The following is a 26,067-nucleotide window of genomic DNA, read 5'->3' on the forward strand; positions in this document are numbered from 1 at the left end:
ATGTGTGTTATTTCATAGTGTTGATGTCTTCACTATTATTCAACAATGTAGAAAATAGTAAAAAAATTAAGAAAAACCCTTGAATGAGTAGGTGTGTCTAAACCGTTGTCTGGTACTGTAGTAGTCTATCAAAGTCATCATACCAATTGTTTTACTTAATTTAACATTACTATTTAAAGCAAAGGGGTTACATATAGTCAAAGTCAAACATTTTAAACTTCATCCACTGCCTCAAAAACACTTTTAAAGAGCTAATGCAAGCCCCGCAACGTTACGTCATGTCAAGTTACCATCTCATTTATTACCATCTTGCTGTGATGAACGTGACCGAGCGGATTGATCGTGTTTATTTTGCATAATAAATGGACGGATAAGAGTAATTATGATGTCATGGTCGTGTTGGAATATGGACAATAATCATGACTATCCATGACCTTCCAATACTGTATTTTCTATCATATAGGATGATATCATTGTGTCCTGTGGCTGGGCTTGTTGGAATCATAAAGGTATGGCATGTTGCATGTATGCTCAGGGCTCAATTAAGGGCCATTCAAGTGTTATAGAGTACATCCCCCTTGATTTAAAACATTTCTCTTTGTCAAATGTGATGCAGCGGACACACTGTAGGGGTTATTGAACTATGATAAAGAGAAGGAGTTTAGACAGAGTTAAAGGATTTCACAATTACTGGATGTTCTTCACACTGTGAACAAACGGGCATTTCTATTCAATTCAACCTTCACACTGTGAACAAACAGGCATTTCTATTCAATTCAACCTTCACACTGTGAACAAACAGGCATTTCTATTCAATTCAACCTTCACACTGTGAACAAACAGGCATTTCTATTCAATTGTGTGTTTCAATTTCTTCAACAAATATGTCGAGAGAAAGCAGGTTTTTACTGTTAAGACACATTTCTAAAAACCTATAGACAAATAGATTTAAGTTGCTAATTTTAACATTACTGTTTACACATCACTCCGATTCAGATATAAATTAATATAATACAGATATGAATAGAAATAATACACACTTCACCTAATTGCGTTTGCGATATTCACATAAGTGACATCACATCATCCCGATGCATTGAAATCGTTAGCATTATGACAGATTGTACACATTTTCTCTGAAGGACCAATGGTTATGAACGGAGCGAGTGAAGCTAATTTTATAATTAAAATAGATGATCTGGAGACCAGCACAATCAAACCAATCCTCAAATGGCACCTTATTCCCTATGAAACCGATGGGCACTGGTCAAAAGTAGTCCACTACATAGGGAATAGGGTGCCATTTGTAACGGAGGTAATGTGACGGCGGAGAGGGGCGTGATGGATAGCGTTCGTCAATATATTTCACTTGGGGAGCACGAGTCAAACGGCTCGCCAATTGACTGAAAGCAATCTTTTTAAAACAGGGAGAGGCCTTTTGCTAAGTATCCCATGGACTTCATCTCGCTGTCTGCTCGGGTTGTCACTGTCATCGAGAGGAGAGCTCTTTTGATTGGCCGGGGATATATTCCACCCTCAGTAGTAACAGCTGCAAGTAATGGGTTGTGTGTGGGTATGCCTGTGTTTGTGTCTGTGTGCATGCAACAGAAAGTGAAAATAAACCTTTCTTACTGGACAAGTTCAGGTAGTCCCTCAAGGTTTCAGTCGGTTTTCTAACGTTTGGTGCCCAATGAACATCACCCTGGTCTATATAATCTCTGTCCCTCAAGTTGTCTACTGCGTTACATGGATGCTGCCATTGGTCATTTAGGGTCAACATTTAGCGTGGCTTGTTATTTTCGAACACGTGTTTCAATTGTAAAATTAGAATTTGTGGAAGTATCTGGTGAGAAAGAGTGAGACCTTATGAAAGACCTATCATCTTGTTTTTTGTTTCTGACATATGTAATGCTCATCAAATCACAGAGAGATACTGCATATATATTCCACGACAGAAGGATCTAAACAGAATTATAGTTTTACTTGCAGCTGCTTCGACAGCTGCATTGTTTTCTCTTTGGGGTTTTAGGCTGGGTTTTGTAGAAGCACTTTGTGACATCCACTGATGTACAACGGACTTTTCAAATATATTTGATTTGTCAGTAGTGTGATGTGGATTGAATCAATCAATCAAATGTGTGTGATTCGATTGATTATCCCAGATGGAGGGAGTTGACACTTTATTTTCAAACACAGTTCTGAAAGCGATACATCCGTGGAAAAGCGCAATCTGCAGCTGATTGGATCCCAGTCTCAGTCATCTGGAGTAGGCGGCTGGCGGAAGCATTTTCATACACTTACAGGAGAAACAACATGGTCTGTCTCCTGGGTAATTGCGACCACATGCTACACTGGATGTGTGTGTGAGTGCATGTGTGCGTACATGTGTGCATACCGGTCAAGGGGGAGGCAAGTCATTATGCTACCTCATCAAACTAAACATGTTTTCTTATCATTACTTTCTCTAACATTCAATTACATGACATTACATGACGTAAGTTGGAAAGTGTTCCCACGTGAAACATTCGAAGGTGTGTGTATCTCTTTAATCACGACAAGGTAAACAAACCCACCGTTCTGTTTGTTGATGTGAATTAGCTGCTAATGTAGCCATTTGCTATGGAATTGGTGTGTGTGACTGTGTGCGTGCCTGTGAGTGTGTGCGTGCTGTACTGTGCTGTTTGGAGACATTTACACATAATTGTCTCAGTGTGTGTCTGCACATGTACGTTTACATGCTTACACCTCTTTGTTTGTGCAAATAGCTTTCCGCCGTCATGTGTGTAACCGAGTGTATATGTGAGAGGACGGAAGGTCGTCTCACGTACACACATGATGTCACGATCGTTGTTAGAAATGGACCAAGGCGCAGCGTGCGCAGAGTTCCACATGTTTGTTAGATGAAACTCACAAAAAAAAACAATAAACAGTAACGAAACGTGAAGCAAATGCAGTGCTCACAGGCACTACACAAAAACAAGATCCCACACAAAACAGGTGGAAAAAGGCTGCCTAAATATGATCCCCAATCAGAGACAACGATAGACAGCTGCATCTGATTGGCAACCATACCAACATAGAAATGCAAAAACTAGAGTACCCACCCTAGTCACACTGTGACCTAACCAAAATAGAGAATAAAAAGGATCTCTAAGGTCAGGGCGTGACACATGAGAGGTCCTGCCCCGCTACAAAGTTTCTCCCTGCAGGCGGTCACTGAGTCCGAGGGGCTAAAGGAGCACCTGAAACCTGACCCCAAAAAAACATCTGGGTCAGATGGTTTAGGCCCTTTCTTCTTTAAGGTTGCTGCCCCTGTCATCGCCAAGCCTATCTCTGACCTTTTTAACCTGTCTCTCCTGTCTGGGGAGGTTCCCATTGCTTGGAAGGCAGCCACAGTGCATCATTCAGTTTAAAGGGAGAGATCAAGCTGATCTTAACTGTAAAAGGCCTTTTTCTATTTTGTCCTGTTTATCAAAAGTGTTGGAAAAACGTGTCAATAATCAGCTGACTGGCTTTCTTGATGTCTGTAGTATTCTCTCTGGTATAGAATCTGGTTTCCGCTCAGGTTATGGATGTGTCACTGCAACCTTAAAGGTGCTAAATGTTGTCACTATTGCCCTTGTTTCTAAGCAATGTTGTGCTGCTATTTTTATTGACTTTTATTTTATTGGCCAAAGTTTTAGATATGGTAGACCATTCTGTTCTTGTGGGCCGTCTAAGGAGTATTGGTGTCTCTGAGGTGCTACCATGTTGTGCTGCTGCCATGTTGTGTTGCTACCATGTTGTTGTTATGTTGTCTTGCTACCATATTGTTGTCATGTGTTGCTGCTCTTTATGAAGCATTGTGGTGTCTCTCTTGTCGTGATGTGTATTCTGTCCTATATATTTATTATTATTGTTTATTTTTTATCCCAGCACTGTCCCTGCAGGAGGCCTTTTGCCTTTTGGTAGGACGGCATTGTAATTAAGAATTTGCTCTTAACTGACTTGCCTAGGTAAATAAAGGTTAAACATTTTTTATAAAGGTATAGCACACAAAGCCAAGATGGTTTATTTACTTTCAACATTAAGTGTGTAAACACAAAAGGCTTAAAAGTACCCCTCAATGACACACGGGCTGTGGGTAGCTAAATCAAAGACCAGTACCTTCCTCCCTCACCCCATTAATGAGCTACAGGACTCACCAGCCTTGACTGAGCGTGTGCGTGAGTATATGTGTGTGAGTATGTGTGTGTGTGTGTGTGTGTGTGCGTGTGTGTGTGTGTGCGTGTGTGCGTGTGTGCGTGTGTGTGTTTGTGTGTGTGTGTGTGTGTGTGTGTGTGTGTGTGTGTGTGTGTGTGTGTGTGTGTGTGTGTGTGTGTGTGTGTGTGTGTGTGTGTGTGTGTGTGAGAGAGAGAGAGAGAGAGATAGAACAGCCCATTGCACTGCCACAATAGCAGGCTACACTATGTTTATTTTCTATTTCCTATGGCTTCCTCTCCCTTCTGATGGAATTTCATGGCCCATCCACCTAATAAGGCTGTGCTGTTGCATTCTAAAGAGATTAGTATTTACAGTAAAGATATACTGTATGGTACTGGGAGACCACTAAAAGTACCCACAGCCTCAGAGCCATTGGCTGTATCCTGAATGGTATCCTGTTCCCTACAGTGCACTACTTTTGACCAGGGCCCATAGAGCTCTGGTCAAAAGTAGTGCACTATGAAGGACATATGGTGCTATTTAGGACGCAACCATTTTCTTTCCATTAGCCATTTGTTTCCTTATGGGATTTGGGTGCAAAACCCAACCAAATCCCCCAACAATTCAACGGCTCAAACACAAGACGTATGTGGCAGGGTCTACAGTCAATCACAGATTACAAAAAGAAAACCAGCCCCGTCGCGGACACCGACGTCTTGCTCCCAGACAAATTAAACAACTTCTATGCTCGCTTTGAGGACAATACAGTGCTACTGACACAGCCCGCTACCAAAGACTGGGGGCTCTCCTTCACCACAGCCAACGTGAGTAAAACATTTAAACGTGTTAACCCTCGCAAGGCTGCCGGCCCAGATGGCATCCCTAGCTGCATCCTCAGAGCATGCGCAGACCAGCTGGCTGGTGTGTTTACGGACATATTCAATCAATCCCTATCCCAGTCTGCTGTCCCCACATGCTTCAAGAGGGCCACCAATGTTCCTGTTCCCAAGAAAGCTAAGGTAACTGAACTAAATGACTATCGCCCCGTAGCACTCACTTCTGTCATCATGAAGTGCTTTGAGAGACGAGTCAAGGATCATATCACTTCCACCCTACCTGACACCCTAGACCCACTCCAATTTGCTTACCGCCCCAATAGTTCCACAGACGATGCAATCGCCATCACAATACCTATGTAAGAATGCTGTTCATTGACTACAGCTCAGCATTTAACACCATAGTACCCTCCAAACTCGTCATTAAGCTTGAGACCCTGGGTCTTGACCCCGCCCTGTGCAACTGGGTCCTGGACTCTTCACCTATGACTGCGTGGCCATGTACGCCTCCAACTCAATCATCAAGTTTGCAGACGACACTACAGTGGTAGGCTTGATTACCAACAACGACGAGACGGCCTACAGGGAGGAGGTGAGGGCCCTCAGAGTGTGGTGTCAGGAAAATAACCTCTCACTCAGCGTCAACAAAACAAAGGAGATGATTTTGGACTTGAGGGAGCACCCCCCCATCCACATCGACGGGACAGTAGTGGAGATGGTGGAAAGTTTTAAGTTCCTCAGCGAACACATCACTTACAAACTGAAATGGTCCACCCACACAGACAGCATCGTGAAGAAGGCGCAACAGAAATTTGCCTTGTCACTTAAAACCCTCACAAACCTTTACAGATGCACAATCGACAGCATCCTGTCTGTCTGTATCACCGCCTGGTACGGCAATTGTTCCGACCACAACCGCAATGCTCTCCAGAGGGTAGTCTGGTCTGCACAACGCATCACCGGGGGCAAACTACCTGCCCTCCAAGAAACCTACACCACCCGATGTCACAGGAAGGCCAAAAAGATCATCAAGGACAACAACCACCCGAGCCACTGCCTGTTCACCCCGCTATCATCCAGAAGGCGAGGTCAGTACAGGTGCATCAAAGCTGGGACCGAGAGACTGAAAAACAGCTTCTATCTCAAGGCCATCAGACTGTTAAACAGCCATCACTAACATTGAGTGGCTGCTGCCAACATACTGACTCAAATCTCTGGCCACTTTTATAATTAAAAATGGGATGTAATAAATGTATCACTAGCCACTTTAAACAACGCCACTTTATATAATGTTTACATACCCTACATTACTCATCTCATATGGATATACTGTACTCTATACCATCTACTGCATCTTGCCTATGCCGCATGGCCATCGCTCATCCATATATTTATATGTACATATTCGTATTCATCCCTTTAACCTTTTGTGTATAAGGTAGTCGTGAATTTGTTAGATTACTTGTTAGATGTTACTGCACTGTCAGAACTAGAAACACAAGCACTTTCCTACACTCACATTAACATTTGCTAACCATGTGTGTGTGACCAATAAAATTTGATTGGATTTGATGTGAACGCGACCACAAAAAAGTCCCACACCTATAGACCATGTGTGTGCACCACAGCTTTCCCACCAGCAACATGTGGGCATTTTTTATGAGATTAATTAGTAGAATAGCCTAGATTGTTTTGGAGTATGTGAATACTGTATATTCATACACAGGAAGTAATTCTAGCAGTTTGATTAAAATGGTGCCATTTATAGATTCCGACAGATCAGAAGAGAAACACGTCTCTGTACCATGAATGCAAAAAGAGACTTATTAACAACACAGTACAAATCAATCCCAATCCAAATCAAAGGGACCGACCACATACGAATGAGCTTAAGTTTGACAACAGCATTTACCAATCCGTTGTTCCGAAGCCCTGAGCCCCTTGCTAAAACAAAGAGGGATAGGCTTGAAACAAGCCATTTAATTAGCTAGCGTACGGATCCCTCAGCTTTGGCTGCGGCATGCAACCAATTACGCATTCCACAGACGTCCGCACGTTCCTACTTCACCAATGAGAGAGAGAGAGAGAGAGAGAGAGAGAGAGAGAGAGAGAGAGAGAGAGAGAGAGAGAGAGAGAGAGAGAGAGAGAGAGAGAGAGAGAGAGAGAGAGAGAGAGAGAGAGAGAGAGAGAGAGAGAGAGAGAGAGAGAGAGAGAGAGAGAGAGAGAGAGAGAGAGAGAGAGAGAGAGAGAGAGAGAGGCCTGGAGAGATCCTCTCTAGCCCTTGCTGTCTCTTACAGTACATCTCATCCCCTTTTCCAGTTAAAAGAAGGTAAATAGCAGAGTTAGACAGCTTCATTGGCCCTAGCGTCTGAGGAGGCCGCTCGGCCCCAGATAGAGCTGATTGTCGCTTTAATAGGGGAGCTTTTACCCGAGGCCCGGGCGCCGACCTCTGATCAATTACAGCTGACATTATTGTTTGTCGGGAGCCTTTTTCCTGGACAGATGGAGTTAGAGAAAGAGTCTGCGCTGTGGCTGGAAATGTAATCTCTCTCTCTTTCGTTTCTCTATCGTTCCACAAACAATAAATCATTCAGTTGAAGAGATAATAAAGTGACAGAGAGCTGGTTTAAATTTTGTCAAGGGAAATCTAGCCATTCCGTAGCTAAAAGGAGACAGGACTGCTGGTTGGTACCTAGACAGAGGTCTGTGGGCTTTTTGGAAGGCTAGGTATACAGTCCGATATTTTTGGATTAATATGCTATTAATACCCAGAGGATGCCCTGTTGTTGGAAAAGGTGGTTACAATAGCTGTCTCCATCGGGACTCCTGTTAACACACACACACAAATAAACGTATACACACACACACACACACACACACACACACACACACACACACACACACACACACACTTGTGTATGCATTTAGGCACAGTTACACACACACACCGCTAGAACACCAGCAGGATTAACGATAGAGGAGATTGCTTCGCTGCAGGTTAATGGCCTAGTCATTTTTATCATTGAAAAAGGTTGCAATTATTGTCCTCTTTCTAATCATTTTAAACCCTTCATCAACTGATTTTGTATTAATGCTTGATCCCGCTTGTCGTTTTCCAGACCTACACAACACCTTTTTCATGGTGATCTCTCCAAACGGTATTTGAATTCATTCCCATTTATCCTCCATGATTTGGATCGTTGCTGATTCACGCGTGCTCTCCCGAAGTGCTGTGTTACCCAACCTAATAGCTTGAGCTGTTTCTCTGAGTAATACGTGATTGGAGTTGGAGTTTTAATGGCGGTAGCTAAGTAGGAGTTCACCTTTGGAAGTCCCTAGGGATTAGGCCTACTTCAGGTCAATGACTTGTTTATGCCCTCGAATAGGGAAGCAACACATGGGAATTCAACTCGCATCAGTTGGACTACTGTACTGGGGGAATGACAGTTCTGACAAATGGAATGCATCTGGAGATATGGTTGAATTAAAACCTCACGTACTTAAATGTTGATCAAGTTACATCCTTTTTCAGTTTGTCCAAAAACATGTATATTGACTTGATTTGTTCATGTGGTAATGTTGGAGAATTGTTACATTACAATGAATCACTAGAAATTAGACTTGTCGTAGGCGGTAGGAGAAGCAACAACAAAAAATCCACAAAAGTCTATACACACACACACACACACACACACACACACACACACACACACACACACACACACAAACCACTATACACACACACACACCAACCTAATTCTAACCCATTCCCTATAAATCCACCATGTAAGTACCTGGGAAAAGTACCTGCATCGCTTCCGAAACAAAGAGAGAAACAATATGTCTGAAAAAACATCCACTCAAAATAAACAGACACTCAGCTATTTCCCAACAACACCTGACATCTATGACATTGAATCCAACCAATCCAAACTGCGCCCAGTGCCTTTCAGTTCCCAATGAAAGGACTAGGTGAACTCGTCTTGGCCTACAGCAGGTTCCCTTACAGTCAACCGAATGGGCCTTTATGGAGGAATCATCGCTTGAGGATGGTGGAATGTGAAAGGGGGGCCAACACATAAGGAGTGAGATTAAGACCCCTAGAGTCCTCTACTGTATGCCCATCCGTCTGCCCTTCAGAACAAGACATACCATAGGATCACAGCGGCTAGCACACGAGATCACTCAAGGATGTGTGTGTTTTAAGTTTATAGTTTCAAGTTTTTATTTGTCGTATGCACGCGATACAATTGGTATATACCGTCCAAATAAATGCTTACCTGCAGGTTCCTTCTCGACCGTGCATTTGAATGACAGAAGCGAAGTCACATCAGTCTCAGGCTATCTCTCTCCCCTTCTGTGTGAGTTGGTTTCCTTAAGATGTAGTCGGACGCAGTGTGTGTTTTCAAGTCTGCATGTTCTTGCACATGCCTGCTTTGGATGTGTGTGTGTGTGCGCACTTGCCCGTGCGTATCCCTCAAAGGCAGGATCACACTCCCCTTTCTGGCCCTTGAGTACCTTTGAAACGTAGATACAGACATAGTGGGCCTCTCCATGTTGTCTCACTGTAAGTACCCCTGCCATCAGGCCCACTGTGGTGCTGTTTTTATTGAGCCCACGAGGTAATTGTTTCAGAGTTGGTACTCGAACGAGAATGGTGGCTGGACCTTTAGGTGCACCCTTGCCTTATGCCTTTAATCTCCCTTGCTTCTTCATGCTTGGGGATGCTCACCACTCGGGATATGCATGCCATCTTTCTTATGGAAATCAACATGATTCAGGAGGAATAGGAGAGAACAATGGAGAGAAGGAGTACCTCCTTGCCTTTCATTTCACAAACAGTGTCCTTGTCTTTTGAGGATTTCCTTGCGGTGTTGATCGCCTTGTCCCTTGTTGCCAACGGATGTTTTGTCGCAAAAGCAGAGTTGTTTTGTGGATTAGCTTTCTGTGGTGGTGGTTCTAGTGGTGTTTGTTCTCGTCTTGTTCTTTAGGCTTTTTACCTTGAGCCAAGTTGCCAAAAGAAAATCTACAGCGGGGCTTAGTCAGATTCAGTAGCTTCTGTGAGGCGTTGAGATTTTTTTTTAAAGCACTTCAGTGGGAAACATCTGAGTGGCGAAGGAAGAGGACAAAAATATTCCCAGTCACTTTTGAGCCCACCAAGTTCAAAGCACTCCAAAAAGGAGGTGGGGGTGCTGAAAGGAGGAGAGCTGTGGTTTCGGGGACAGACACCTAGCTCTGACCTTCTGTGTGTGTTCGTGTCCTTTGAAAGGTGTTCATTATACTGTATCATCTAAAGGCAGAGTGGAGCGCCGGCCTACACTATTCCCAATGCTATTCCTCACATTTTTGTCCGACTAACGTCTTGACTTTGACCAATTAGAGTACTATTGCCGAGCTGAAATGGAACAATTTTAAACATTTGTAAGATATCTGATCTGGTGATGAGGTAATGTAATACAGGTTACAGAACGGAGGCGAAATGAAAAATCCCTGCTGTTTGTAAGAGTTAAAAATCAGACTTGCTTGAACTGTGGTGTAGCTCGTTCAGCGTGGAGAGGTTTTTCCGCAGTGAAGTGCTTCCCAAATGGCACCCTATTCACTATATAGTGCACTACTTTTGACCATGGGTCCAAGGGTAGCACACGATAAAGGGAATAGGATACCATTTGGGACACAGACTGAGATCATTCCTGATGTGTAAGTAGCAAGCGTTATTTCCACAACGTGGACCTTTTGTTCAACACAGAATCATTTACGTGTATTTTATGAAGGATCGCCAAGGCAGCAGCTACTCTTCCTGGGATCCAGCTTCATGAAGAGAGTTATATACAGTTTAAAACATGACATGACATTACATTTCATAACACTCTACCCAGTACATTTAGTGTGGCTTTGAATTATTGTGTACATATAGTTATCACCATTGCCATTTTCATTACAATTATTGTAACGGTATCTATTATTAACATGTGTTAAACATTTACGTCTCTTATGTTAATATGGAATGATACCCCGTGAAGTGCTTGGGATAAGGTTTTAAAAAATATACTGTAAGGAAGGACCAAGTTTAATACATTCTGCTGATATTATTACAGGAAATGAGTGCGATGTTGTTTGATGATAATTATTTGATGTAGTTATTTTTGCATTCAATGGCATGAGAAGGCATGTCAGTATCAGTATCAGGTTATGCCAGCATGGCCATCTTGATTCAAATCAAATTGAATCTTGATTCAATTAAAACGTTTTATAGTTACTTAGTTACTTTTTAAGAGGTCAATAAGAGGTCAAATAAGGTCAAATAAAAATATTAACAGTCTAAAAATAGCGGGCATGCTTCTCTCAAAGGTATAGTGAATGACCCCACATAACCGTTACCAAGACAGGTTTCGACTGAACCCAGACCTTATTAGTTACCTCTGTCAAATTACCCAAAATTTAAAAAATCAACGTCCTCCAATCGAGATGAACCAACCACTCATGGTTTCCATTAACCAATCACCTTTCTCCCCTGTTGTAGGTTTGGAACTGCCCTTCATGATGATGCCCCACCCCCTGATCCCTGTCAGCTTGCCCCCTGCTTCTGTTTCCATGGCGATGAGCCAGATGAACCACCTCAGCACCATCGCCAACATGGCCGCCGCCGCACAGCAGCAGAGCCTGCCCTGCAGAATGGTCACCTCAGTCATCAAAGTAAGCTGTAATAATAATAATACCAAACTATAAAGTAAGACATTATATGACAGTGTTTCCCAATCCTGATCCTTGGGAACCATAACTGTGTTAATATATATATGCAAAACACTGTTATATTCCAACATGGAAGATGTGGCACAGAAACAGAGCCTGCCCTGCAGAATGGTCACCTTAGTCATCAAGGTAAAGTGGCAGAATAGACACAAACTGTGGATAACAAACACACAGCTCTAGGCATTTAAAGTAACTTATAATGAACTTTTGACTGCGACGAAGGAGAGGGAAGCACTATGGAAATGGCCAGTTGATTACACAGCATCTACTTTCATGGACCTCATTTGTCACTGATGTCCCTCTGTCGCTGACAGGAGCGTGTCCCAGATAGTCCCTCCCCCGCCCCTTCCTTAGAGGACGGAAGGAGGCCCGGCAGCCACCCATCGTCCCACCGCAGCAGCAGTGTCTCCAGTTCGCCGGTCCGCACAGAGAGCTCCTCAGACAGGATACGTACGTCCCCCTATTCCCTCCCCATGCAACGAGTCAGACTGGCTAACTGCGTGTTCAGTGCCGCAAGTAAACACACCGACTCTGCTAACCCAATTTTGTTGTTGTTGTACTGAACCGATAGATTTTAGAGTTGGAATTTTGTGGTGCTCTTCATTCCTGGGTGTGTAGTTTTTTGTTCCAGCCCAGTGGTTACACACCTAAATCAACTACTCAAGTTCTAGATGATTCATTTGATCAGTTGTATCAGGTATATTAGTGCTGGGCTGGAACAAAACCCTGCATGCCATGGGTCCCTGGGACCAGGATTGAAGAACAGTTATTTTGAGTTGTCCACATGTTCAAAATTCAAAAATGTGTTAGCTAGCTGTTCATTTCCAAAGACAGGGCATGGACTTGTGAACTCGGAACAGACAAAAGACATCTTCTAGCTCACCTGTACTACTCTCTCTCTCCTCTCCAGCCATACATCAGAATGGTTTGTCTATGAACCAAATGAACCAAGCTCTGCTGGGACTCTCCCCGAGCATTCTGCCTGGGCCTAGAGAAGGAGACCTGGCCCACGACATGAGCCACGAAGCAAAGAGGATGCACGTCGACAAAGGTAAGACGTGTCCTATTGCAACACTTTAAAGAGCAACTGAACTTCCTGATTTGGCCTTGTTTTGACACTTTGCGATTAAGAAATGCTGGCGGCCATGGCGGAAGCCAAACGAGAGTTGTCTCGGGGGTGTGGTTTGATGTGTATTTTTCTTGGGCGTGTCTTTCCCATTCAATCACAACAAACAAGGGCGGTAGTGAATACAGCGAGGTAAGCTAAGTTAGCTTTTCTATAGAGAGATCAAAGTTTTGAAGTTGCGCACTTCTCCCTTCCCGACTGATTCACCATTTTAAGATTGTCTGCTAATGCAGTTCTATGTGTAGGCCAAAGCCTGCACTGACCGTGTGTTTAGCCAAGCTGACAGCAGCTAGCGAGCATAGGCTAGCCAGCTGCAGCTATCCCAAGCTATCTAGCTGATTATTTCTCTGTCTCTCGTTCTACAACGCATTGCTACGAAAGTAGCTTGCAACTTACTTTCAAAGTGTCAGCACATCATGTAAAGGCAGGTTGAATGCCCAGTCTTCTGGCTAGTTTCGTCTCGTCTCTCCTTACGTCCGCCGTGAGATCTTTCCCGGGGAAAACCTACTAATATCCCTACAGGTGTGGCCAAAACATTTTATGTTGTAAATATCATATTGATGTGCTTGTGAAAAGAGTATGCCTACACTTTCAAGTTTCGGGTTTCAAGTGTCGTTGTCACGTGCGAGCTCTTTCCCAACAATGGATTCATCAACATCAGTAGTGCACATATTATACTATGAAATAAAGTAAAGGGAAGTAAGAAGAACACGAGAAAGTAAGTAAGCTATAAACAGGGGCAGTTCCAGGGTCAGTGCCAATTCCATTTGCAGGGATAGTGGAGTGATAGGGGAAGATATGTAAAGGGACAAGCTGAGTAGGCATCAGGATAAATGATAAACAGAGTAGTAGCAGCGTATATGATGATTGTATGTGAGTGTGCGTGTAGAGTCAGTATGAATGTGTGTGTTGTGTGTGTGTGTGTGTGTGTGTGTGTGTGTGTGTGTGTGTGTGTGTGTGTGTGTGTGTGTGTGTGTGTGTGTGTGTGTGTGTGTGTGTGTGTGTGTGTGTTGGAGTGTCAGTGAGAGTGTGTGTGAGTGCAAAAATAAAAGGGTCAATGCAGATAGTCTGTGTAGGCATTGTGTTAGCTATTTAGCGGTCTATGGCTTGGGGAAGCTGTTCAGGAGCATGTTGGTGTCAGACTTGTTGCTCCAGTAGAGAACAGTCTATGGCTTGGGGAAGCTGTTCAGGAGCATGTTGGTGTCAGACTTGTTGCTCCAGTAGAGAACAGTCTATGGCTTGGGGAAGCTGTTCAGGAACCTGTTGGTTTCAGACTTGTTGCTCCAGTAGAGAACAGTCTATGGCTTGGGGAAGCTGTTCAGGAACCTGTTGGTTTCAGACTTGTTGCTCCAGTAGAGAACAGTCTATGGCTTGGGGAAGCTGTTCAGGAACCTGTTGGTGTCAGACTTGTTGCTCCAGTAGAGAACAGTCTATGGCTTGGGGAAGCTGTTCAGGAACCTGTTGGTTTCAGACTTGTTGCTCCAGTGGAGAACAGTCTATGGCTTGGGGAAGCTGTTCAGGAACCTGTTGGTTTCAGACGTGTTGCTCCAGTAGAGAACAGTCTATGGCTTGGGGAAGCTGTTCAGGAACCTAGCTGTTTGTTTTAGTTTAATCAACACACATGATGGAACATTGGTTTCATCACAGCATTTGAAAACAAATGTTTTTACCTCCCTCTCTGAACCGAGCCCAGAACTGCTCCTTGGTCTTGGTTTTCTCCACCTGGCCTCTCCTCCTCTCCCTATCCTCATCCTCTCCTCTCCTCCTCCTCCTCCTCCTCCTCTCTCCTCCCTCTCCTCCTCCTCCTCCTCTCCCTCTCCTCCTCCTCCTCCTCTCCTCCTCTCCGTCTCCTCCTCCTCTCTCCTCCCTCTCCTCCTCCTCCTCTCTTCCTCCCTCTCCTCCTCTCCCTCTCCTCCTCCCTCTCCTCCTCTCTCCTCCCTCTCCTCCTCCTCCCTCTCTGATCCGAGCCCAGAACTGCTCCCTGGTCTTGGTCTTCTCCACCTGGCCTCTCCTCCTCTCCCTATCCTCATCCTCTCCTCTCCTCCTCCTCCTCCTCTCTCCTCCCTCTCCTCCTCCTCCTCCTCTCCCTCTCCTCCTCCTCCTCCTCTCCTCCTCTCCCTCTCCTCCTCCTCTCTCCTCCCTCTCCTCCTCCTCCTCTCTTCCTCCCTCTCCTCCTCTCCCTCTCCTCCTCCCTCTCCTCCTCTCCCTCTCCTCCTCCTCTCCCTCTCCTCCTCTCTCCTCTCGTCCCTCTCCTCCTCCTCCTCCTCTTCCTCCCTCTCTGAACCGAGCCCAGAACTGCTCCTTGGTCTTGGTCTTCTCCACCTGGCCTCTCCTCCTCCTCACTCTCCTCCTCTCCTCCTCCTCCTCTCTCCTCTCCTCCCTCTCCTCCTCCTCCTCCTCCTCCTCCTCCTCCCTCTCTGAACCGAGCCCAGAACTGCTCCCTGGTCTTGGTCTTCTCCACCCGGCCTCTCCTCCTCCTCACTCTCCTCCTCTCCTCCTCCTCCTCCTCTCTCCTCTCCTCCCTCTCCTCCTCCTCCTCCTCCTCCTCCTCCTCCTCCTCCCTCTCTGATCCGAGCCCAGAACGGCTCCCTGGTCTTGGGCTTCTCCATCTGGCCTCTCCTCCTCCTCCTCCTCTCCTCCTCCTCATTGATGTTGAATGAGCCCAGACCCATTGGGTCATCGAGGTCCTGGTGGAGTTGGCTCAGAAATGACCCTGGGAATCACCAGAATGTTTTATGGCGAGGAGTGATGCCATTGTCACAGGGACCTACAAAACGAGTTGTTTTGCTTGAAGTTATTATACTGAAGTGTCAGTAGTTCTTAAATATTTCATTGAGTAGTGCTGTCCTGTTACTCTGTTAAATTGAGACAGTTGCACATGTTTGAACATGCTCTTTTATGGCCAGGAAGTTTACATCCTCCTTTTGGAATACTTTTGAAAGCGGCGTCAGGTGGGGCATCACGTCTGCCTGCAGGTAAAGTGCTGCCACAAATCTGTAGAGCTAGAAAAAGTTTGTCACTCCACAATGATACATCAATTGACAATACAAAACAGGTTATTTGGGATAGGGGGCAGCATTTTCACATTTGGATGAAAAGCGTGCCCAGAGTAAACTGCCTGCTACTCAGGCCCAGTTGGTAATATATGCATATGATTAGTAGATTTGGATAGAAAACACTCTGAAGTTTATAATACTGTTTGAATGATGTCTGTGAGTATAACAGAACTCATATGGCAGGCAAAAACCTTGGGAAGTGGGAAATCTGAGGTTTGTAGTTTTTCAACTCATCGCCTATCGAATATACAGTGTCTATGGGGTCATATTGCACCTCCTAAGGCTTCCACTAGATGTCAACAGTCTTTAGAACCTTGTTTGATGCTTCTACTGTAAAGGAGGGGGGGATGGGAGCTGAATGAGTCAGAGGTCTGCCAGAGTGGCATGAGCTGACCACGCGCGTCCACGTGAGAGCGACCTGCGTTCCATTGCAATTCTAAAGACAAAGGAATTCTCCAGTTGGAACATTATTGAAGATTTATGTTAAAAACATCCTAAAGATTGATTCTATACATCGTTTGACGGACTGTAACGGAACTTTTTGACTTTTCGTCTGGACCTAGTGATCACGCGTCATGAATTTGGATTTGTGAACTCAAGGCGCGAACAACAAGGAGGTATTTGGACATAAATGATGGACTTTATCGAACTAAACAAACATTTATTGTGGAACTGGGATTCCTGGGAGTGCATTCTGATGAAGATCATCAAAGGTAAGTGAAAATTTATAATGCTATTTCTGACTTCTGTTGATTCCGCAACATGGCGGATATATGTTTGGCTTGTTTTGGTTTCTGAGCGCCGTACTCAGATTATTGCATGGTTTGCTTTTTCCGTAAAGCTTTTTTGAAATCTGAAAAAGCGGTTGCATTAAGGAGAAGTATATCTATAATTCTGTGCATAATACTTGTATCTTTTATCAAAGTTTATTATGAGTATTTCTGTAAATTGATGTGGCTCTGTGCAAATTCACGGGACGTTTTGGAGGCAAAGCCAAATGTAAACTGAGGTTTTTGTATATAAATATGAACTTGATCGAACAAAACATACATGTATTGTGTAACATGTTGTCCCGGGAGTGTCATCTGATGAAGAATATTAAAGGTTAGTGATTAATTGTATCTATTTCTGCTTTTTGTGACTCCTCTCTTTGGTTGGAAAATGGCTGTATGCTTTCTGTGACTAGTTGCTGACCTAACATAATGATATGTTGTGCTTTCGCCAAAAAGCCTTTTTGAAATTGGACACTGTGGTTGGATTAACGAGAAGTTTATCTTTAAAATGGTGTCTAATACTTGTATGCTTGAGAAATGTGAATTATGAGATTTCTGTTGATTGAATTTGGCGCCCTGCAATTTCATTGGCTGTTGGCGAGGTTAAAAGCCACATTGTAGACCAATCAAATAGAGTTTTGAGACACTGAAAGCAGTAATAGCAACATAGCACATGATTTAATTTGGAGTCCACTATAATCTATAATACATGTAGGCCTACCTGTACATGGCACAGAACGCTTAGAGGCCCTTAGCAGTTGGGCACCGGTTCCCTCTTGGTCCATGTATCTGGAAAACATTATTACTCATGGATGACTGTAGAAAAAAATATTTTGTAACTCTTATTGAAATAATACCTGACATGTAAATCCAGCTGCTTATTAGTTGCCACATCTGTAGTTTCATCAGCCTCCAGGCCAATGGCTACAGATGTCTGGATGGCATGAAGGATAGGCTCCTCCACAACTTGAGCCAGAATCTTCAACATTTCGTCCACTATTATGTGTGACCTGCAGTTTGTGTTATTGCCCATCTTCAAGTAAACGAGAATGATGTGAAACAAGTCAGGTGACATTTAACTAACACGTGAAGAAAATATGAACAAAAACACGAACAAAAAACACAGAATTGTGGAGCCCACATTCACTTTGAGCTTTGTGAAATAGTCACAACCCAGCAATTCAGCAAGGTCCAGCAGTTCTGGGAAGTTTGTGTGATGGGCCTGCTCCCGCTTTGTTAGATGGTACAGACATGTAAAACCCCCAATGACGGCCTCGTGCTCAAGCAATGTGGTTGGCTGGAATGCAAGCATGACTGAGGAGCCTGTGAACAGCACAAGCATAATGCATTACTATTGAGCCACGGTTAGTGCACAATCTCAGACATCTTTTCCATTAGACGACATGAGAAATGGAAGGATCCAATGGAACAATCTTTTCCTTTTGTCAGCATTGCATGAGCCCTCTCACTTTCCATGTGGTTCTCTGTCCCTGGGTACTGTTTAATATAGTCCAGCCGATGAATCTGGGCCCCTATTTCAATAAAAGGGCACTTTGACACACCCCTTTTAGCAGCCTGCCTATGTTGACGGCACAGGCGGGAGAACGTTCCTAGACAGGATGAAGACTGTAGTTTAGTGGAATTACTCGTGGCTGGGGCAATACCTATTATAGATAGCAAGCATTACAACACTACACATAATGCTGTAGACTAGTACAGACTAAATATGCACAAATATTTTTAGCCCTTAGCCTAATTAAAGGAAATGTGACTAACCATATGGCGTATTATATAGCCACGGCTTCAGTCTGTCAATTTTAAGCCACTTTGGGTCCCATCCGGATTGGCGGAGGTGCGCACTTGGCCTTACTCCTCTCTCCTCCTTTTATCTACTCCTCTTTCTTCTCCTTCTCTCAATCACATTTCAATCAAATGTTTTTAATGTCACAAAGTGCTGTACAGAAACCCAGCCTAAATCCCCAAACAGCAAGCAATGAGGGGTGGCTCTTCTGGCTGTGCCTGGTGGAGATTATAACAGAACATGTCCAAGATGTTCATAGATGAACAGCAGGGTCAGATAATAATAATCACAGTGGTTGTAGAGGGTGCAACAGAGAATCTCTGCCGCACCTGCTGTCTCTAGAGAGTTGAAAACAGCAGGTCTGGGACAGGTAGCACGTACAGTGAACAGGTCAGGGTTCCATAGCCGCAGGCAGAACAGTTGAAAACGGAGCAGCAGCACGACCAGGTGGACTGGGGACAGCAAGGAGTCATCAGGCCAGGTAGTCCTGAGGCATGGTCCCAGGGCTCAGGTCCTCCGGGAGGTGAGGGAGCATACTTAAATTCACACAGGACACCGGATAAAACAGGAGAAATACTCCAGATATAACAGACTGACCCTAGCCCCCCGACACATAAACTACTGCAGCATAAATACTGGAGAATGAGACAGGAGGGGTCGGGAGACACTGTGGCCCCGTCCGACGATACCCCCGGACGGGGCCAAACAGGCAGGATATAACCCCACCCACTTTGCCAAGGCACAACCCCCACACCACTAGAGGGATATCTTCAACCACCAACTTACTATCCTGAGACAAGGCCGAGTATAGCCCACGAAGATCTCCCCCATTATTTTGCTTCTAGTAAAGATTCTAGCAGCCGTGTTTTGCACTAACTGAAATGTATTTAGTGTTTTATCCGGGTAGAGGGAAAGTAGAGCATTGCAGTAGTCTAACCTAGAAGTGACAAAAGCATGGATACATTTTTCTTTTGCAAAATTATGTAGATGGAAAAAAGCTGACCTTGAAACAGTCTTGATATGTTAGTCAAAAGAGAGATCAGGGTCCAGAAAACGCAGAGGTCCTACACAGTTTTATTTGAGACGACTGTACAACCATCAAGATTAATTGTCAGATTCAACAGAAGATCTCTTTGTTTCTTGGGACCTAGAACTAGCATCTTTGTTTTGTCCGAGTTTAAAAGTAGAACATTTGCCGCCATCCACTTCCTTATGTCTGAAACACAGGCTTCCAGGGAGGGCAATTTTGGGGCTTCACCATGTTTCATCGAAATGTACAACTATGTGTGCAGTGAAAGTTAACATTATGTTTCCGAATGAAATCACCAAGAGGTAAAATATATAGTGAAAACAATAGTGGTCCTAAAACAGAGCCTTGAGGAACACCGAAATGTACAGTTGATTTGTCAGAGGACAAACCATCTACAGAGACAAACTGATATCTTTACAAAAGATAAGATCTAAACCAGGCCAGAACTTGTCCATGTAGACCAATTTGGCACGAGCACGAGAACAGATGCAGAGCCTCGGTCTGACGCCATTAAAAGGTAATTTACCATCTTCACAATTGCAGTCTCAGTGCTATGATGGGGTCTAAAACCAGACTGAAGTGTTTCGTATACATTGTTTGTCTTCGGGAAGGCGGTGAATTGCTGTGCAACAGCTTTTTCAAAAATGTTTGAGAGGAATGGGAGATTCGATATAGGCCGATAGTTTTTTATATTTTCTGCGTCCATGTTTGGCTTTTTCAAGAGAGGCTTTATTACTGCCACTTTTAGTGATTTTGGTACACGTCCGGTGGATAGGGAGCCGTTTATTATGTTCAACATAGGAGGGCCAAGCGCAGGAAGCAGCTCTTTCAGGAGTTTAGTTGGAATAAGGTCCAATATGCAGCTTGAAGGTTTAGATGCCATGACTATTTTAATCAATGTGTCAAGAGATATAGTATTAAGAAACTTGAGTGTCTACCTTGATCCTAGGCCTTGGCAGTGTTGTGCAGACTCAGGACAACTGAGCTTTGGAGAAATACACAGATTTATAGGGAGTACGTAATTTTCTATGAATTTATCACTGCTAAAGTGAAAGCCATCCTCTCTCGGGGAATGCTACTTTTTAGTTAGCTTTGCGACAGTATCAAAAATACATTTTGGATTGTTCTTATTTTCCTCAATTAAGTTGGAAAAATAGGATGATCGAGCAGCAGTGAGGGCTCTTGATACTGCACGGTACTGTCTTTCCAAGCTAGTCGGAAGACTTCCAGTTTGGTGTAGCGCCATTTCCGTTCCAATTTTCTGGAAGCTTGCTTCAGGGCTTGGGTTTTTTCTGTATACCCGGGAGCTAGTTTGTTATGACAAATGTTTTTTGTTTTTAAGGGGGTGACTGCATCTAGGGTATTAAGCAATGTTGAATTGAGTTCCTCAGTTAGGTAGTTAACTGATTTTTGTACTCTGACGTCCTTGGGTAGGTCAGCTCTCCTCTCTTCTTTTCTCCTTCCATCTCCCCTCCTGGCTCTCTCCTCTCCTCTGTTCCACTCTGCTCTCCTCTCTCCTTTTCTCCTTCCATCTCCCCTCCTGGCTCTCTCCTTTCCTCTGTTCCACTCTGCTCTCCTCTCTCCTTCAACCTCCCTCCTCTCTCCTCTCTCTCCTCTCCTCTGCTCCACTCTGTCCCTCATGCATCCCTACCTCACTCCCGGGATTCTGCCTCTTCTCTGTCTTGTAAAGTAAGCCATACACTTGTTATAAAAATTATAGCTTAAACTTTTAAAGAGCTAACTAAAGAAAGTTTAATTTAATTCATGCTGATTTGACGTTAGCTAGCTAAGTTAACATTACCTGACAATTTTGTCCCTGCTCCCCCTTTCTCTTTCGCTGCTGGAAATATTAAAATAAACTCATCTGAGGAAAAAAAAAAACATCTAATCAAAGACAGATAAATGTAGCTATCTTGCTTGCACTTGATACAGTTCCAAACAAACAAGCTAACTTGCTAGACTAGTAACTTTAGTTTTGTCATCAAAATACTTGTGGATATTATATAGCTAACTGCCGTTACAATTGTGGCAGCAATATTATAGATCTAAATCATATTAGCAGAGTTTATAGGTTATAGCTAGCTTATGTAGTTAAATCAAAATCAAATCAAGTTTATTTTATATAGCCCTTCGTACATCAGCTAATATCTCGAAGTGCTGTACAGAAACCCAGCCTAAAACCCCAAACAGCAAGCAATGCAGGTGTAGAAGCACGGTGGCTAGGAAAAACTCCCTAGAAAGGCCAAAACCTAGGAAGAAACCTAGAGAGGAACCAGGCTATGAGGGGTGGCCAGTCCTCTTCTGGCTGTGCCGGGTGGAGATTATAACAGAACATGGCCAAGATGTTCAAAATGTTCATAAATGACAAGCATGGTCAAATAATAATCAGGAATAAATGTCAGTTGGCTTTTCATAGCCGATCATTAAGAGTTGAAAACAGCAGGTCTGGGACAGGTAGGGGTTCCATAACCGCAGGCAGAACAGTTGAAACTGGAACAGCAGCAAGGCCAGGTGGACTGGGGACAGCAAGGAGTCATCATGCCCGGTAGTCCTGACGTATGGTCCTAGGGCTCAGGTCCTCCGAGAGAGAGAAAGAAAGAGAGAAGGAGAGAATTAGAGCGAGCCAAGATGTTCAAAATGTTCATAAATGACAAGCATGGTCAAATAATAATCAGGAATAAATGTCAGTTGGCTTTTCATAGCCGATCATTAAGAGTTGAAAACAGCAGGTTAACTAGCTAACGTTAGTCAAACAAACAAGATAACGTACCTTTCGTGCAGTTTCTCACACAGGTGCATTCTGAAGTGATTCAAGTGAATTGTGTTTCGTGCAGCAGAGTGTCTGTATCGAGCGCTGGTCACTGGCGCGCTGTGCTTCTTACATTGCAGACTGACAGATATAACCTTCAGAACTGTGTTGAACCCAGACAGATTAACTATTTCCAAAGAAAAGTCAATGTGCTTTACAGAACTTTATTGAAACTATGTTTGGTAGAAATAGGATATTTATTTTGGTGTGGCGGCGATATTTCTGCCTTGGCGCAGCGCCATACTTAAATGAACGCAGAGGAAATGGTGAAGTGCATCAACGATTTGTAATATGCTGAAAAGTGGCTAAACTAATTTAACATTTTTCAGGCAATGAGTTCAGCCATTTTTGACTTTGTTTATTTGCATTTTATAGTGAATGGCATTCTGGGATTAGGGAGTTTTCGCCAAGTTAAACAGGATAATCCCAGAAACACCATTATCCCAGAAACCCTAGACCTACTCCAATTTGCATACCGCCCCAACAGATCCACAGATGATGCAATCTCTTTTGCACTCCACACTGCCCTTTCCCGCCTGGACAAAAGGAACACCTTTCCCTACTGTATTTATTTATTTATTTTGCTCCTGTGCACCCCATTATTTCTATCTCTACTTTGCACATTCTTCCACTGCAAATCAACCACTCCAGTGTTTTACTTGCTATATTATATTTACTTCGCCACCATGGCCTTTTTTTTGCCTTCACCTCCCTTATCTCACCTCACTTGCTCACATTGTATATAGACTTATTCTTCTACTGTATTATTGACTGTATGTTTGTTTTACTCCATGTGTAACTCTGTGTTGTTGTATGTGTCGAACTGCTTTGCTTTATCTTGGCCAGGTCGCAATTGTAAATGAGAACGTGTTCTCAACTTGCCTACCTGGTTAAATAAAGGTGAAATAAATAAAAAATAAAAAATAAAAACCGCATTTCGATTTTTTTTAAAGTTAAAATGCCTCTCCTCTGAAGTAGTGATGTACAACATACGCCTAGTTTCCTGAAACGAGTCACAAATCATGCAATGCCATGGTATTGCTAAGCGATTTGTGCTTTTTGATGTCAGTTCAGTTTCGGTTTGATTATTAAAAAATAATCGTGGCTTTTCAGTTTCTATATATATTTTTAGACATTAAATTCACTACGCATTATGTTGGTTGAATGTTGTAACAACACTGAATAAAATAATTAATAAAAGTCCTGTGATGCTAGTGACTGCCCTTTACTGCTTATCACTTAATATCCATCATTTGTTCACATTACTTTACTTTAATAAAATATTTGTTTTAATTGAAGACTTTATTATGTTTATTATGTCATTCCAAGTCATCATCTCATCTCTATAGAAATATTGCCTATGCTGTCTGACAAAATCACTATTTTATTTGTTCTTTCAAGTAAATTAGGCATACTTTTATGACTGCTGAATAACAATTACCAATCACTTAGATCATGTATTTTCAGACTTGCAAAGCAACTGTTTTCTTTCCCTCTCGATTAGGCATTCTCTCTTCTCTCAGTCTTGGTGTTTGCCACACACAGACTGGACAAGTTTAAGCGGGCGCGCAATGGATTATGTTCAGTGTAGTTAATTACCACGTTTTCTGCGCTAAACTATGTAGAATATTGGCCTGTTGGAAACTACACCTCCCTACTACATTGCACAGTTCAGGCTTGATATGATTTATCTCTACAGAAACTGCACATCGAGCTAACAGGAAAAAACTAGCAAAATGGAATTGAAATAATTGTAGCAAAGTCGGTCAATTAGTTGTTTAAAAAGTAGTTGTTTAAAATGTTTGGTTAATCGCTCAACACTATGCCATGGTAATATTTTGGTACAATGGCAGTACCATGGTAATATCATCATACTTCAAGGCCAAAACCATGCTACATTTCCATGATTTAGACAATACTATAGTTTAAGTGAAAGCAACATAGTAGTACCATGGTATAAATGAAATGACCATAGTAGGACCATGATGCTTGTTTGTAAGGGTATACTGTAGAATAATTACACTACCAGATCCCTCTTTTTGAGCAAGATTGTTCAAAAAATGTAATAACAATTAACTCATACAGGGAGCAGATAATAGAAAGATACAGTATGTCTAGTGCTGTGAATTCAATACAAAATGAAGCAAATAATAGATTTGAGTATTCTCAGATGGTTTAGCTGTGCTGGCGTAGGGTTTGTGTGGGGTGGGGTGGGGGTGGGAGGTTGATAATGATATCAAAACCACAGTGGAAATCATTGGGTTGTGTGTTCCCTGTTGGTAAGCCCAAAGTGGAGATCAGCGCTAGACCTTCCACTCAGAGTGTGAAGTTGGGAATAGTAATAATTAGAGTGATCATGCTCTGAATTCATAGGTTAAACACCACTGGTGTATCTGTGTGTGCGTGCGTGCGTGCGTGCGTGCGTGCGTGCGTGCGTGCGTGTGGAGGGGGGATGTTTGTGTGTGTGGGGGAGGGGTGTTCGTGGGTGCGTGTGTTACGGCGTGCAGAGCTGCGACCATCGGGGCACATAGTGGGGGTACATAGTGCAATAATAGTGAATATAAACATGATCCTCCCCCCCTCTTTACTACTCTGCTCAGCGCTCACCTCAACACATTCAACCAGGCTTTACATAAACAAAGACATAACACCTAAACCTCAGCCTATTAACACCATGCTGTTCTACCATACACATTATACAGTTGTGTTGACAATTCAACCAGAGACCTCCTGGTTGTGAGCGAGAGAGAGGGGGGGGGTACATTATTATTGAGATTGTCAATTCCTAATGTGTCACGGATGTTGATTAGGATTCTGGGTTGCACCAGAGGTCTCAGTTCTGCAAAAAAAAAAAAAATTTTTTTATAAAATAACCCATTAATGCAGAGGAGTGCAACGAAATTAGTTACCAATTTGCTGAGCATGAATTAATGAAGAGAGCTTCTCGCAGCTCCCACAGTTGTAATTTTCATAATAACCCCGGACCTTTATTTGGCAGGTTGTTTTAGTTTTTTCGTTTGAAGGTTTTCATTAGTCTAATGAGGAGTGTGCAAGGGCGAGCAGTCAGTACAATTTACATGAGGAAGCTATCATAATAAATGAGGCAATTTGAATAACACGCACAGGCTTATGCTGCGAGATAAGAGAGATTGTAGTCGTCCGGCTGAGCCAGTGCCGGTAGCCAATACATTAGATCCCAACTAATAACCAAAGTAATCCCAATAAAAGCTTTAAGTGAAGGGAACAAAATGTATGATCGATATATTGAACTGTAATGATATGATACATGATGCATTAGATTAACAATGTAAATGTGTTCCATTTTTAAAAAGATTGGGATGAGGAGAGAGGGAGGGATGGAGAGGAGGGGGGGTTCTGCCATTCTCTGCTTTGTTTATGGCACGCTTTTTAATTAGGCGTGTTCATCAGTTTGTTTAGACAAATGAGATAACATTCCGATGGTTTAATGATATCTCTCCACTTGTTTGATCTTTTGTGGTCTTGGTAGTGCATTAAATTCATGTCATGCATTATACTCACAGAGAGAGAACAGAGGAGGATACTGTAGTATGCATTGTCCTGCTGCTGCCTCCATAATAATATCTGCTGGTATCTCCTATCGAAGACAAACTGCACAGATACTGACACTGTAATGCAACCAATCATTTTGTCCTCGTAAAGATCTCTCATCTGCAAGTATCTGC

General features: G+C 43.2%; 1 protein-coding gene across 1 annotated transcript in view; it reads left to right on the top strand.

Annotated features, from left to right (window-relative positions):
- The window catches only part of dachd (dachshund d), a 296,027-nt gene that overhangs the window by 208,737 nt on the left and 61,223 nt on the right, over positions 1-26,067 (top strand). The window contains exons 4-6 of the mRNA XM_039014350.1: positions 11,539-11,711; positions 12,083-12,218; positions 12,679-12,819. Of these exons, the coding sequence (XP_038870278.1) occupies positions 11,539-11,711; positions 12,083-12,218; positions 12,679-12,819 (450 nt within the window). The remainder of the gene's footprint in view (positions 1-11,538; positions 11,712-12,082; positions 12,219-12,678; positions 12,820-26,067) is intronic.

Source organism: Salvelinus namaycush, chromosome 19 (genome assembly GCF_016432855.1).
Source record: "Salvelinus namaycush isolate Seneca chromosome 19, SaNama_1.0, whole genome shotgun sequence".
Classification (NCBI taxonomy): Eukaryota; Metazoa; Chordata; class Actinopteri; order Salmoniformes; family Salmonidae; genus Salvelinus; species Salvelinus namaycush.